Below are 15,096 nucleotides of genomic sequence, written 5' to 3'. Positions count from 1 at the left end.
ACTAACATATTTGATGATCCATGAACTATAAAGTTTAATTATAAAACTGTCTTTATTAAACTATTGACAGCTTAAAGTTAGCTTGTATGTATCAGTTGGTGCATATCAGTTGTGTATATCAGTGGGTAAAATAAAATAGTAGTACAATGTGAATGCAGAAATTTTACACTTTGTATATCTATGATCTCAGATTGCAACAGTTATGATTATTAAGCTTATACCTTCTCAAAATGGTAACAATAGCTTATATTTGTTTCTAGCAATCTTAAAATTAATATAACTGGGAGTATTCTACCAGAGTCATGATATCCTTCCCATAAGTTTAAAAGTCATAGTATAGCATCAAACTATCTAAATAAAATTTAACAACAAATATGTTTACCTGAGATGCTTAATGATAAATTTCAATCTTGAGTCAATTTTTCTGCTAGGTTTTATTAAAGCTGGTTTATTAGTGCATATTTTACAAATATTATCTTTTTCCATCTGGAAAATATTCAAAGTAAAATTTTTGAACACACAAGTAATACATTTTAAAACAGCAATCTGTATAAATTTCAACAGTAAATTATAAACAATTTAACTGTTTTTCAAACTAGATTAAAAAGTGTAACTAAGATTTTTTTCTTATGTTTTTTCTTAAACATGAATAATAAATATGCCGTGTAATAGGGTTGTATTTTACCACCATATTATAACTAGTATGACTTCTTTTACACTTATAGAAACTAAACTGTAAAGTAATGTTCCATATATAGTTTTTTATTTTTTAAATTTATTAAATTTTGTCAAAAATAAATAAATTTTATACTATTTTATTGTAAAATGAATAAAATTAATAAGTTTTTACTGTTTTGAAATAGCTATTGGTTGCTAAACATAGTTATTTTTGCTTTGAAAGTTGCAACCCTTGTATGTTATATACACTGTAAGGTAATAAAAAGTGTTTAAGAAAATAGCTTACTTATAAAAATATTACAACTATCATTTAAAACTTACAGATATCCATAGTTTTTTTTAACATTTTATCATTTATTATTTTATTTGTAAAATTTAACTAATTTAAAATTTAAATAGCAGTGTAAATACAAAAAGTTAGTCAATGGATAGTTTTACTGAAATCTTAAAACCACCTTTAAAAGTTGAAGAAATAAAAAAGTTAAATTGGAATCGTTTAAGTGACAAAGAAAAGTTAGAAATTAAGCTTAGAGGCAGACCAACACCAGAAATTAAACTAGTTCAGAGTTGTTCTGCAAATGGCAGAAAGTTTTGCAGAAGGTTCAATAAAAAGTATTTAGAAACATGTTCATGGCTGTGTTCTAGTGACGTTACAAACTCTTTATATTGTTTTCCATGTCTCTTATGTGGCACTGATTCTAAAAAAATTTCAAAATTTACAAGTGAAGAAGGATTTAAAAGTCTGTCCAAAATTAGTGTGCAAACTAAACTTCACTCTCAAAATGCTGGTCACATGAGAAACTGTGCACAGTTAAAATTATTAGGAAGTTCTGAGGTTGGTAAATTAGTAACTGTATGGATTCAAAAAAGCTGTTATTTTTCAAACAACTTACCAATACTAAATGAAGTTGTCAGTGCAGTTTTTTTCATGGCACATTGTGAGCTACCTTTTAAAAGAGAAGATTGTTATGAAAATACTGAGACCAAAGATGTATATTTAGGATATTTAGAAGAAGCTGCTGAAAGATGTCCGGAACTTAAAAGTCATATGGTGAAAAATATTGGCCCTAAGTTAACTTCTCCTTTAAATAAAATCTTGGACAGTGTATTTACAGTGTATCGTGACAAAATAAGTTTAGAAGTTTCTAATGCTGATTATTTAAGTGTTGTTTTTGCTGAAAACAAAGACATAAGAGGTCAAACTCAAATAGTCATAAACCTAAAGTATATAAATAATACCACGTTTAAAGCAGTTAAAAGATTTTGGGGGTGTTTTAACCTGAATTTTACTACCGAAGAAGAATTTTTAAATTGCTTGCATTTTGAGTTGTATAAAATCTTGCAAAATAAAACAGAAAAACTCATATCTCAAACATTTGTTGAAACCAGATCTGTGTTAAAAAAGCATATTCAGTCACAAATTAAATTGACCTACCCCAATGCATACTACAATGATCCTGAATCTCCTGGAAAAGACCACTTATTTGTTGCAGTTCTATTTAACAAAGAGTTTTATAACAGTTCTTCAAAATATAAGCTTCATGACGTGTTTTCATATGTTTCTGATTTATATCCTTCAGTAAATCCTACAGTTTTAATATCAGAATTGCATGTGTACTATGAAAATTCAAAGCTGTATGAAACTTCTTTTGAACTACTTTTACCTAAACTGATAGAAAATGACTTAGTAGATACATTCAAGGAAATGGTTAAATTACTAAAAATTTTAGTCACAGTTATAACAGATTCATCTTATGTTGAAAAAAGTCTTTCAACAATTAATCGTATACAAGCTAGTTCCAAAATTTATTTGAACATTGAAAGACTAAATGCACTATACATACTTTCTCTAGAGAAAGTTTTAATTAAAGAACGGACAGAAGATGGTAAATTAGATTTTAAAAATAAAGTAGTAGAAGATTATTGTGCAAAAGATAAAAAGCAGTCTGACATTTTTAATAGTGCTAAAGAATCATAGAGTTTTTTATTTTGATAAATTTTTAGATAAATAGTTTGTTTAAAAATATATTATTTCTTTGATTATTCTTTACTAAATATTACTTCATACAAACAAGTTTTTTACTGCAGAATTACACATATTCAAATAAAATAAACTTTGCCAATGTATTTTTATTATTACTGATTTAAGAGTAAAAGTTTGTTTTAAAATTTAGAATTTGATTTAAAAGTATTAAAAACATTTTATCTGAAATTACTGTTTAGTTAATAGATAATGTTAAAATAAAATAGATGTGTTGTATAGTCATAGATTGTCAAAAGTTAATCATGTATAAAATATCCTACTTAATATCTTATTACTTCTCAAATAATTCTTTACCTTAAATTTGCTATGATTCAACACTTATGAAAATAAAAATTAAACTGTTTAAAATAGTAGTAGCAAATCACTTAAGAATGAAACTATAAAAGTACTTGAAATCATGCAATATTTACATGTTGTATAGTTAATTGTTATTATTGACGTTTTTATTTGTATGAAGCTCAATTTTATGTTGTATAGGCAAAATGTGATTAGGATCATTCTAGGATTTTTTTGTCTTTCTTCAAAACTTTTCATTATAACTTAGTTCTATGAACAAGGAGTATAGAAAAAATAATTTGAAAGTATAACTATCTGATAAGCTATTCATAATTTTTGATATATCCTTAGTTGTTGATAATGATAAAATGAGACTAAAATAACTCTACCACAGTTGAATATGATGTCTTCCAAGTCTTATCAATAGAACTATTTTATTTATTTTCATAATTAAAATTTTAAACTAAAAGATAAAACTTAAGTATTAAAAACTTGTTAAGTAGGTTTTTTCCATGTATACATCAAGATTAATTTTTTCTTTGAGCCAACAAAACTGGAGACAACATTTTCACAATGCAAATCTTTTCAGCCCATAAGCACATAAAATGGACCCACTGTACGAGAACCCCAGGCCCCGCATCACCACCGAGCAGATGGGCTGCTTCACCGGCGCCGCGGTAACCATGATTGGCATGGTGGAGGACGGGTCCATTTCTTCCAGCGGCGACTCCCTCGTCCTCGCAACCAAGTCGAAGGAGCAGGGAAAGGTGAAGGTGACGTTCGCCTCCCCGCTGAACGAGCTGGTGGAGAACCTGGTGGAGGTGACCGGGACGGTGATGGGAAACGGGTCGATCAGGTGCGACGCGTACAAGATGCTGCCATCTGGCGAGCAGAACCCGTTCGATTTGGACACCTACAACGAGGTGCTCAACTTGAAGCAGCAGCACATCAACGCAGGACTTGATTAAGACAATTTTTATTAGTGTATATTTTGTAACGCTTTTAGGTAGAAAGTGGTTTGTAAAAATGACGTTAAAGTAGAATAATGTTGAAAATTTGTACATATTTTATAAAAGTGTTTTTTTAGTTACTTGAGACAAACTAAGTAATTCTGTTTCTTTTTCTTTGTTTTCATTCTCATTATGTTTAGTTAATTAACTTTTGTGTACATAATTTAAACTAGGTTTTTTAAAATGGCTATTGCTAAAGAATTAAACGATAAGATCCTTAAGGAGTTGTTTGGAGACTCTTTAGACGATCATGATGATGATTTTATGTGTTTTGAAAGAAAAAATAGTTCTTCTGAAACAAAAGCAGACCAAGTTGAAATAGCAGGTGTACAGAGGTCAGTATATGAAAAATGTATTTAATATACTTTTATAATTAGATTTTATTTAATATTGTATAGTTAAGAGTTATTGACAGCAATTTTTTTTGGTTACAGCCATAGTTTCTAAATAACATCATTTTAACAAATAGTCAAAAAAAAAAGAACAACTTTTTTACTTAGCTCATTCAGTAAAACAAGATTATTGCTTGAATCAGAATTATTTTGTGTCTCATATCTAAAAACATCTTATTTTTGAGTACGCGTTTATAAGTATTCATTTTTGGCTGCGTTTGAGTTGCGTATTCAAGAAGAATATTTCTGTAGTAAGCAAGCATTTGCAAGATAATTACTTATCAGTATACTGTAAACAGAAATAATTTCTGCATATTTTCAATCTACTTAAGTTTTTAGTTCAAGAAAAATTTTAAAAAATTGTTTGATAGTAGCATTTAGCAAAAGCATGTTGAATTGCTATCACTTAACGTGTGTCAATTGTTAGTTTGTTTTACTAGAAATAATCTTTAGACAACAAAGAAGAATGTAATGCCTTTTATTTTCCCTGACAATCTGATAAAGGTTTCTGTCTAAATTAAAATCATGAAGTTTAGTCTTTCAAAGTTTTATTCAGCAAACAAAGTTTCGCTCAATGAGCTCACCAGTACTAATATTGAAATCTTATTCAAATAGAATAGATCATTCTATTAAAATTCTAAATAAGATTCTATTCGAATAAGATTTCAATGTTAGTACTGGTGAGCTGACTGAGCGAAACTTTGTTTGCTGATTAAAGTTTTGAAAGAATAAATTATATTAATTCTTTTATTAAAATAGAGATCTCCGTCATTGTTTTCAAAACATATAAACATCAAAACATATAATGATTAAAAAAATGATAATATGAATTATATCTAAAGAATTTTAAAAGTTAGTTAAAATAGCATTTTGTAATATTTTATTTTGTTTATTTGTCTTAAAATTAATAAGAAAGTTTTAATAAAAACGTTCTTAATTGCAGCTACACTGACTTTGCTATTGAGGAGCACAACAAGTTTTTCTCTAACCTTTACTGTGAAGTGGCACCCGAAAAAATGAAGGAAGGACTAAAAAGGTTAAATGCTATGGACTCCAGTACTTCTAAGGTACGATTTTTTAATAATTCAACAATTTTGTACAAGTTGTCTAAATATGATTTCTGGTAGAAAAAAAAGTAAGAAAACTAACCTAGTTTTTATACTTTTCAAAGTGTACCATAAATAATTATTACAAAGTATTTTTTGTTTATAAAACTGCTACTTTTTAAGTTTTATATCAAGTAAGTTAATTGAAATTTATTTTCAGGTCATGAGCTAGCTCTGACTCATTTGAAAGAAATTTGTTCTTACTTAGAAAAGTATATTACGTATTAAATATATGGTTTAGAAACAGTTTTATCAAATAGTGAGTGAAATTATATCTTAAGATAAAGTTGATTGAAAAACTTTTTAAATGACAAAAATTAATTCAGTGATTTTGATTGTCAATAATGTATTGCCGTTGTAAAATACATTTTATTGGATGCATACATATTTAATTTTTTTTAAATTAAACAGAATTTCAACTTTTTTATGTAAAAAGATTTAAGTATGAACTTCAGGCCTATGTTTTATATAAGACTTAGAAATAAAGATTGCAATTTTTCTTACTTTTGAACCAATTAAAATTTAGAAAGATTAAAATCTGCCAAATTTTTAAATATGATAAAAAAGTACTTAATACCTTAAAGGTTTTTATAGTATAACAAAGCTGGTGAAGTAAAAAAAAACAAAAAAGAAATGCACGTAAAATTTAGAACTTTTTCAAACGTTTATATTTGATAGTAGCTAGTTGTTGTTTATATTCTGAAGTAATTAAACTTGGGATTTACTTTTTAGTATGTGTGTTCATTTCTGACGATTGAAAGTGGTATTACAGTTTTAATTTAAAAAATAAATTTTAAATACATGATACCAATATATTTTAAACTTTCACATGGTTGAAATAAAGTTACCGTTTTTATAAAAAATTTTTGTGTGTTGATTTGTATGTTTGTACAACCGAACAGAACGAGGTTGACTTGAGCAAAGTCAGTTGCTTGCAAATCGACAAAGACGACTACAAGTCCAAGCATCAGTTGAAGAAACAGGACAAACTCAGGAAGAAGAATCCCACAGACGCTGGTAAAAACTGGTAAGTTTTTTATGTACTACCTTTATTGATTTGAAAACGAATCTTGCTTTTTTACTGATTTTTAAGGTTGTAATTTCTTATTAAAACTTGTTTCGTTTTTTCGATCAAGTTGTAGTTTCCAAAGAAGTTGTTATTATTTTTTGATACTTGACATATTTCAATAGTGTTTGACTTTTTAAAGTTATAAGTGTATTCACTTCAATTTAACTTAAACTCCTATAACAAAGTTTAAGTTTTCTCTATGATTTTATGTAAAACATTGATTGTGTTTTGTTTTTCTTTCTAATTTTTTAAGCATCGCGTTAATAGTTAGTTCAGCTCTACTTGTTCGCAACAAATAAACTTTTGCAATGCACGACTGCAGGTTTAACATGAAAAATCCGGAGATGACGCCCAAACTAGAGGCGGATTTGAAATTGCTCAAAGTGCGTCACGCTCTTGACAGGAAGGTCTTCAGAAAGGCGGAAAAGACTCTTCCCAAACACTATCAGGTTTGAGAAAACTTCGTTTGTTTTTCAAAATTTTTGTTTATTCTTAACTTTAGTTAAACTGATGGATTGAGCCTTTCTGTAAAAAAACAAACAAAAACTAGTAGCTCAACAAACAGTTTGTTTCCACGAGTTTTGTATCTTTGTACAGAATCATTTATTATAATGCACTGACTAGTTTTTAAAAGCTTTGGCTGAATAAATTTTTGAGAAATAAATACATTAAATTGAATGTAATAAAACTAATTTTATTTTGTAGTGGATGTTCAGTTTAAATTGTTTTTACATCAAGATTAAACTTTTTAGCTCACAAGTACTTAAAATATTAGTTGATATATCTTACAGTTTTATTAAATGTGCACAAAACTAATAACTGCAGCATTTTTTTTAATGTGTAAGAATGCAATCTAATATGAAAATGAAAAACAGTAATTTTATCTGTCGTATGAACAAAAAAATCACATTATCCATATGTTGTTATAAGTACAACTTTTTCACAAGAAGTTTAATATGCATAACTATTTATGTACTGTTTTACTATTATAAAGCTTCTTTTAAATTGATAGTTTGTGTTTTACGGATTCAAACTTTTGCTAAAAGTAGTACACAGTTATAAAATCTATTGCTTACTAACTACAACCCTTTACAATATGTACAGTGTTTAGACTTAATTTTAAATGTAATGTTTTGTATTTAAGTAAGCATAATACATATTAGCTTATTTTACTATCTTTTGAGACAAAACTTTTTAAAAGGAAGGTACAGTGATGAATTGTCTAGAATGATAAAACAGTAATCTTAAATTGCAATAAAACACTTCTTTGCAGTTTTAATAGTTTTAGTTGTATAGAAAGTTGAAATACAGTAACCACTCGCATCTTTACGCACTTGTGACGTTACGCAATCTCGTTTTGTTACGCATTTTAGAATTCTAAAAAATTGAATTTTTTGTTTCTAATATTGCACTAATTAGGTTTATTATATATTTTTAATTTAAAATATATTTCAAAAGCTAACTCATCTCTCTATATCTTTAGACTTTGTAAACTTATGTTTCTTGACTAATTGATAAATGTTTAGTTATACCTCATTATATCAGAAATTATGTTAATCAATAAGAGATTAAATTAAAATTCTGAAAGAAGTATGACTGTGTTAAATAATAATGAAAGTATAATGAAATAATGAGAGTTTAATAAATAATACAGCACTCTTGCCCTATATATGAATAAACATATTTAAAAGAAATCTAAAGAAACTTCCTAACAAAAAGTAGCAGTGATACTTAATAAGTATAGAGCTTACAATTAACACAAGTCTCAATTGTTTTTTTAGTAAACATATCACTAATTTTCGTTTGACTTTTTTTTAGTTTAAGTTCTTCTTCTGTAACACTTGCTTTTCACAGCAAGCGTTGAAATTTGTCGCACGTTGCCTTCAATACTTCGTAATGCTCCCCAGCACCAGTTACAGCTTTTGAAGAACACAAAACTGCGCGTTAAAACTGATGGTTTTCATTAACATTGGTTATACATATATAGACACCACAACATTTCTTAATTGTAAACAAATGCTTAATTATAAATTGAATTTGCTAAGTAGTATAGAATATAAATGCTAAGTATCAAATAAGTCGCATATAAATAAAGATAAAGATAGAATCTACTTATCATTTCAATTAGTAAACATTTTTATTAAGTATTAATATTTTATATAAATTTAAATCTTTTTTTTAATATATGTATAGTTTTATATTTTGTTTTTATATTTATAAATAAAGTAAACAAATAGTTAAAAGTGGGAAAGTCTCTAGTTTGCTTTTATCTAGAAGCAATATCATAAAACAGCTATTACAGTAAGTATATTTGGTACCTCTCGTATCTTTATGCATTTTTTCTGTGGACACAATGTGCGTAAATAAGCGAGAGGTTACTGTATAGCATAAAATTAACAAGTAACAACTATAATTTATCGAACTAACAGGTGGGCAAGATAGTGTACGACAAAGCAGACTACTTTTCGCAGCGAGTCCACAAGAAAGACCAGAAGTCATCGTTGATCGAAGAAGCCATGGCGGACAGGCAGCAAGCCCAATACAGAAAGAGAAAGTTTGTTTTAATAAATTACAATTTTTTGTCTCAGTTGTTTGATATAAACTGCGTTGAAAAAAACGAAAAATAACAGTAATTTTGTAAGTTTTTTATTTATTCACTTCATTATCTTTGAAATTACTTTTAGAATTATATTATCAGAGTTTTATATCTACTGACAAATTGAAGTAAAAACATAAATTTTTTAATTGGTTTAATTGAACTTAATTTATCAAGTTATATGTCTTCTTAAGCTTGAAAATGATATTATTTAAAGCAAAAACTATCTATACCAATATGTATAATTATTTCAAGCTTGCTTAATAATAATATTAAACGCAGAGTCGCAGAAATCCACACAAAATTCCAACAGTCCAACGGAGTAAAAAGATACAAAAAGAAAAACCGCGCTTTGGACAAAAAGTACAAATTCGACAATTAATTGTTTACTGCAATTTAGGAAATATATTTTTTTATCATGTGTATTTTTCCATTAAGTTTCAACGCCAACTTTTGAAAATGTGTTTTTTTTTTAATTTGGGTTTTATTTGAACATTGGTTTTAACAAAAATGTTTTAGACTTATTAAAATCTACTGCTAAGTTTAAGTACATCAGCTAATTAACTTTTAAGAATAAACTGTATTAACAGTAAAAAATTATTTACGTTTTACTTGTACTAAATTTAAAACAGATAAAACTAAAGGGAGTATTAATTCTAATTTACACATTTGTTAGAAAAAAAATAGTTGCAAAACCATAAATGTATACATAAGTTTATTGTGTACAACATAAAGAAATGTATAGGTTTACTGTACTAATACGTATCTATAAAGTTTTAACTTTTCTTTAATTAAAAGCTTCTTTTTTATTTAATTATCTTAGGTGTCGCCTACAGTACAACAAATATATACAGGGTTGCCATAAAACCTGGAAACCTGGAAAAACCTAAGGTTTAAGAAATTTTAAAAGAAACCTGGAGTTTTGAACAACTTATACATGTAAAACAGTTGTATTTGATTAAGCTCAAAAATTTACATACATGTTTTATAAAATTCATTTAGAATTATATGGTTTTATAAAACAAATTTAACGTAGCATTACAGTATCTTTTGATTATTTTAAAACTATTTAAGACAGTTATTTACCTTAAATTTACTATATACTAAAAATGGACAAAATAATTTGTACTTTCAAAATCCTTGAAAAAATTTAGAAAACATGGAAAAAAATTCAAAAAACCGGGTGGAAGACTATTCAAATTTCGACAATTCAAATTCTCAGAAAAATATTGAAAGGGCCACAAATAAAAAAGTATTATATGTTTGTCAAATATAAAAAATACATAGTTAGGTCATATTAGTATCTACAAGCCATTTTTTCTTTTTGCAAAACATTTAAAGTTTTTTGAGATATGGCTTAAATAAAGTAAAAAACATTGTTGTTTTTTATAATTTTAAAATATCTTGAAAAATATTTAAGATTTTGTAAAAAAGAAAAAAGTGGATTGTAGATATTAATAAGATCTAAATTTGTATTTTTCATTTTTTTTCAAATTTATATTATTTATAAATTTATTTAATTTATAATATATTACTTATATTACAATTTTTATAAAAATGTAACCCAAAGAACCTATGGCAACCCTGTACAGATACCCAATACAGATTAAAAGTTCTTTATCAAACTTAATTGTAAATATTTATACAGATCACAATCTAAAACTTCGCCTTGATGCATATAATTTCATAACTTAATATAAAAATAATAACACAACTTTTGCTTAATTTTTATTGTTTTTTACAGTTCACTTTTTTAGTTTGTTAACAAACATTATTGGTTTATAACCTGTAAAAACAGATTACGAAACTAAGTACCAAAATTTAAGTTGATATTGAAACTCTTCTTCACTTACAAATGGTTCATACTCTTTAAGGTTTATCAGTTCATGGAAAAATTAACGAAGCTTCAGTTTTTTTTCAAAAGCTTGAAACTTTCTAAATGCCAGTTTTTGTCAATTCAAACGATAAAAAACTGCTTAAAACCAACTTTAAATATGCTTTTTTTTATTGATTACACCGTTAAATTAACTTAATTATTCTTAACTTAATAATTAACAATCCAACTGTGGGATATAAAAAAAATAAAAGTTTAAATATAGTTTTTCTAATATTTTTTCAATAAAAATATCGATTTTTTTCTTCTTTAGGTCGTAGAATTTTTAAGATTGCTACAACTAGATTTTTTTTTATACTTAGTCGAAAACATTTGCTGAAAATTTGAGGTCAATACCTTAAAATATTGAAGGAGAAATAGATTTTAAGTGAATTTTTAAAAATTCAGAGAAAATCGGCCTTGAAATTTTTTAGTTCTTTACGCTTTTATCGGACTTTTCTTTTCATATAACTTTGGTTGTATTTCAAAAATTAATTGAAGTCTTGTTTGTTCTATAAAAAGTAACTTAAAGTATAGACTCTAAGTTTAGGAAAAATAATCGATTTTAATATTTGTGAAGAATTTTGTTGGACCTCCCTAACAGGCCCTTAACATTTAAAAATAGAATATTTAACACAACAGCTTTAATACTAGTTCAGGATAAAGTATGTCTGTTTTTTTGGCAACTTTCCTAAAAGTTGTTAATACATTATGTTATAATAAACTAACATGTACTTTAAAATATGAAATACGCTTAAACTATAAACTTCCATGAAAAGAAACAAAGTAACTAAGTATCGAAACTCTTTGCACGGAGGGTCACTTTTGCACGAAGGATCATTTTTGCACGAGAGTAAAAAATTATATTAAAAAGAAAAAGTAAATGTAAAAAAGAAACAAGAAAAAAAAAAAGATTAATTAATAAAAAAGCAAAAAAAAGTTACCGACCGAGGGTAAGGGTTAGTAATAACAGTGATAGTAGCATAAATATTAAAAAAGATAAAAAACTAGAAAAAAAAAACTAATAAAAAAAAAAGTTAAAAAAAGCTATCGATCAAGGGTAAGGGTTAGGCATAACAGTGATAGAAAAAAAAAAGTATATACCTAATGTAAAATATTAACCAAAATATAGTAGGAAACAAAAAAAATTATAAAAATACATATATATATATATATAAAACCGACTGAGGGTAAGGGGTACTTCTAATATATAAACTAAACCTTTTTCTTTTTTAACTGTCTTTTTCAAAACTTCTGTTAGTTCGAAGTTTTGGTATAGCTTAATTTCAGCATAAATATCTACTAACAGAAATTTGATTTGAAAATAAAAGTGTTGCACCTTTTTAGGAACATTTTAATAAAATATGTAATTTACGGCAAAATAAGACAGCTTATTGCTATCAAAAGCTTTTTTTCTGCTTTCATCAAGGCTATTATAAAAATTAAATGTATACACTGAATGTTTGTTTTGATTCTACTAAACTACTACTTTATATCAAAACATAATCAGTAGAACTATCAAACAAAAAGTGCTTGAAGCTAATGTTATGTTACAGTAAGTTTAATCAAAAACGATAATAACTGTTTCTTAAATGTAAAAAAAACCTGGTAAATAGTTTTACAAAGCTCAAACATTCATAAACAGAAAGTTATAACTATTATAATGGGAAATATTTTTGATGCTTTTTGTATAACTTTAAAACTATAATCACAATTGTTAGTATATCATTGTTTTTATAATTCTTTATAACTAAATTTCAGAGTAAATAAAATTAAATAAAACTCTGGTACTAAATGACCGTGAAACACAGTCACACTGCGGAGCTATCGATACTTTGAGCAGTACAATAATTTAAATATAAATATTACAACTTTTTGAATATTTTGCTTATATTTGCATTAAATTTTTAGTCTTAAAACAAATGTACCTTTCATTGAATATAAACTTAATAAGAAGATACATCTGTTTATTTTACATAAAACTTATCGCAAATATTGATATTTGAATGAATTCCCAATCAAAAGCTGCATAAGCAGTTCAAATGTACATTTTAATCGCAACTTTGATTTTTTATGTTTAAAACAAATATTAAAATAGTATTTATTTAGTTTTTTGAATATCAGAAGTTTGCTTATGCACATATTAAATTTTTAAAGCTTTTTAAGTTTAACAAAGTATGGATTCATCAAACTTTAATTGACTATTATAATGATGTAAATTTTACTACTTTTTGTACTAAAAAACACTATACAAAATTCAACAACCTTTGAAAACATCAAACTAACAACAGATTTTGACTTTTTTAATGCAATTAAAAACTTATCAGACGAATTTTTCACACGACTTTTTGACCTTAAATTATTAGAAAATAAATTCAGATCCTATAAAACTTCCACAAAAACTATTTTGTTAAAGTATAGCGCACATTTACAACAAAAGTTTAATACGTGCTATAGCTTGATTGATCTTATTTTTTTCTAAATTATGTAGTACTATAATTTATTAAAGAACGCGAAAAAAAGGCAAATAAAAACAAAATTTGTCAAAAAACATTGTTTGAAAACTGAAAATATATACCTAACAAAAACTGTTTTAGTTTATGTCATATATATCATTTTAGGTAAGTCTGTACACACTTAGATATTACTTATAGAAATAACAATAATAATACAATGTTTTTAAACTAAACTTAATCTAACAAACTATTAAATAAAAAAGTGGTTGAAAAAATGACTATCTGAGTACATTTGTGTGCATAGGATTTAATTTAAAGTGCACAGAAAACTTTAAAAAAATCAAAATGTATCGAAACCAAAATATAATAAACCAAAGTTTTTATCATTATGTAATTTTAAATGTGTTTGTGTACACTTAAATATAGCATATAGTTATAAAACATCTATAAGAGAAAAATAGGTATAAATTACATGTTAAACTAAATACTTAATTTGTAAAGAAATGACATTTTAGTTAATTACTGTGAATTACTCTTGTACATAATGAAAAACATTTGGATTTAGTTTATTTTTTGAATAAGTATTATATATATAACCTACTATTACCAAGCACTCTTTAGACTCTAATTCAGATAATAACTTGCTGTTTTAAAAAGAAAGTTATTATGAACCTGTGAAAAAAGTACTAATCGCATGCTAATCTGTCTTTTTCACATTTTTAAGTTAAAGCAGTAAAGTATTTTTATTTCTTTTAAATGTTATACAGTGACTTAAAACGAAGTTAATCAACTTAAATAAAACTAATGAAAAAAATTTGACTAAAAATATATTTTTGCTCAGCCGGCCACATTTACATGCTAGCGGGCCACATAATTTTTATTCGCGGACCGCATTCAATTCAAAAAATAAACATGCTCGCGGGCCACAAATTTACCCTTCGCGGGCCGCAGTTTGCCGACCCCTGGTTTAAAGCATAAATACAAGATGACTGAAATTAACTTATAAAACTACTTTTTAAAGTAAAAAAGAAATTAGTAATTTTTGTGTAATGAACACAAAAAAAAGACTTGAATTTACAGGAAGTCAACTGACAAAAATTTTTCTAGACGTAAAATCTTCAAAAAAAATGTTTTAGATAAAAACTTTTGTTCAGCTGTAGCGCTGTTTTAATTCAAAAGACAAGTTTTTAAGTTTAAGCTAAGTTAAAAGCTTACATTTTGAGTTAAAGCATTTAAAACAACAATATAATAATGTTTATGTCTAAAAAGTTAATTTTTCCTTAAATTTCTTCTTTAAAGGTAAAGACTTTTCATTTATGCATCCATTTAGCGAACTAAGGAAGTTATAGACGTTACTTTTAGAAAGGCAAATAGTAAAAACATCATCAACATACCTAAAATACGCAAGTGACTTACTGTTATCTATTGAAAAAACTATCTTTATAATAACCGACGATAATATTAGCAAGAATGGGCTTTAAGGTCTTCCCAACGCAACGCCTTTTTATCTGATGAAACTTGAGATCATTAAAACTAAGTTGTACATTTTTCTTGGCCGTATATTTTTCTATAGGTCATGAAATTTAAAAGACAAGT

General features: G+C 26.2%; 2 protein-coding genes across 2 annotated transcripts; both read left to right on the top strand.

Annotated features, from left to right (window-relative positions):
- The first annotated feature begins 3,591 nt into the window (after window positions 1–3,591).
- LOC145834549 (replication protein A 14 kDa subunit-like) lies at window positions 3,592–4,181 on the top strand. The gene has a single exon (XM_082941998.1). The coding sequence runs from the start codon at window positions 3,604–3,606 to the stop codon at window positions 3,964–3,966; it is 363 nt and encodes a 120-aa protein (XP_082798124.1). The 5' UTR covers window positions 3,592–3,603; the 3' UTR covers window positions 3,967–4,181.
- On the top strand, window positions 4,182–9,760 carry LOC145834548 (deoxynucleotidyltransferase terminal-interacting protein 2-like). Its single transcript, XM_082941997.1, has 6 exons — window positions 4,182–4,343; window positions 5,344–5,467; window positions 6,409–6,533; window positions 6,898–7,024; window positions 9,005–9,129; window positions 9,454–9,760. Exons 1-6 carry the CDS (start codon window positions 4,192–4,194, stop codon window positions 9,551–9,553), a joined length of 753 nt encoding a protein of 250 aa, XP_082798123.1. The 5' UTR covers window positions 4,182–4,191; the 3' UTR covers window positions 9,554–9,760.
- The last annotated feature ends 5,336 nt before the right edge of the window (window positions 9,761–15,096 follow it).

The sequence above is a fragment of the Thalia democratica genome, chromosome 4 (genome assembly GCF_965202585.1).
Source record: "Thalia democratica chromosome 4, ktThaDemo2.hap1.1, whole genome shotgun sequence".
In the NCBI taxonomy this organism is placed as follows: Eukaryota; Metazoa; Chordata; class Thaliacea; order Salpida; family Salpidae; genus Thalia; species Thalia democratica.
Note: the sequence above shows the minus strand (reverse complement) of the source record. Positions and strands in the feature narration are given on the sequence as shown.

Excerpts from the sequence above, each read along its gene's own strand:
- LOC145834548 (XM_082941997.1), top strand. The coding sequence starts at position 4,192 with ATGGCTATTGCTAAAGAATTAAACGATAAGATCCTTAAGGAGTTGTTT. Across the intron at positions 5,468-6,408 it reads TGGACTCCAGTACTTCTAAG|AACGAGGTTGACTTGAGCAA; the intron begins GTACGATTTTTT and ends ACAACCGAACAG. Across the intron at positions 9,130-9,453 it reads GCCCAATACAGAAAGAGAAA|AGTCGCAGAAATCCACACAA; the intron begins GTTTGTTTTAAT and ends TATTAAACGCAG.
- LOC145834549 (XM_082941998.1), top strand. The coding sequence starts at position 3,604 with ATGGACCCACTGTACGAGAACCCCAGGCCCCGCATCACCACCGAGCAG.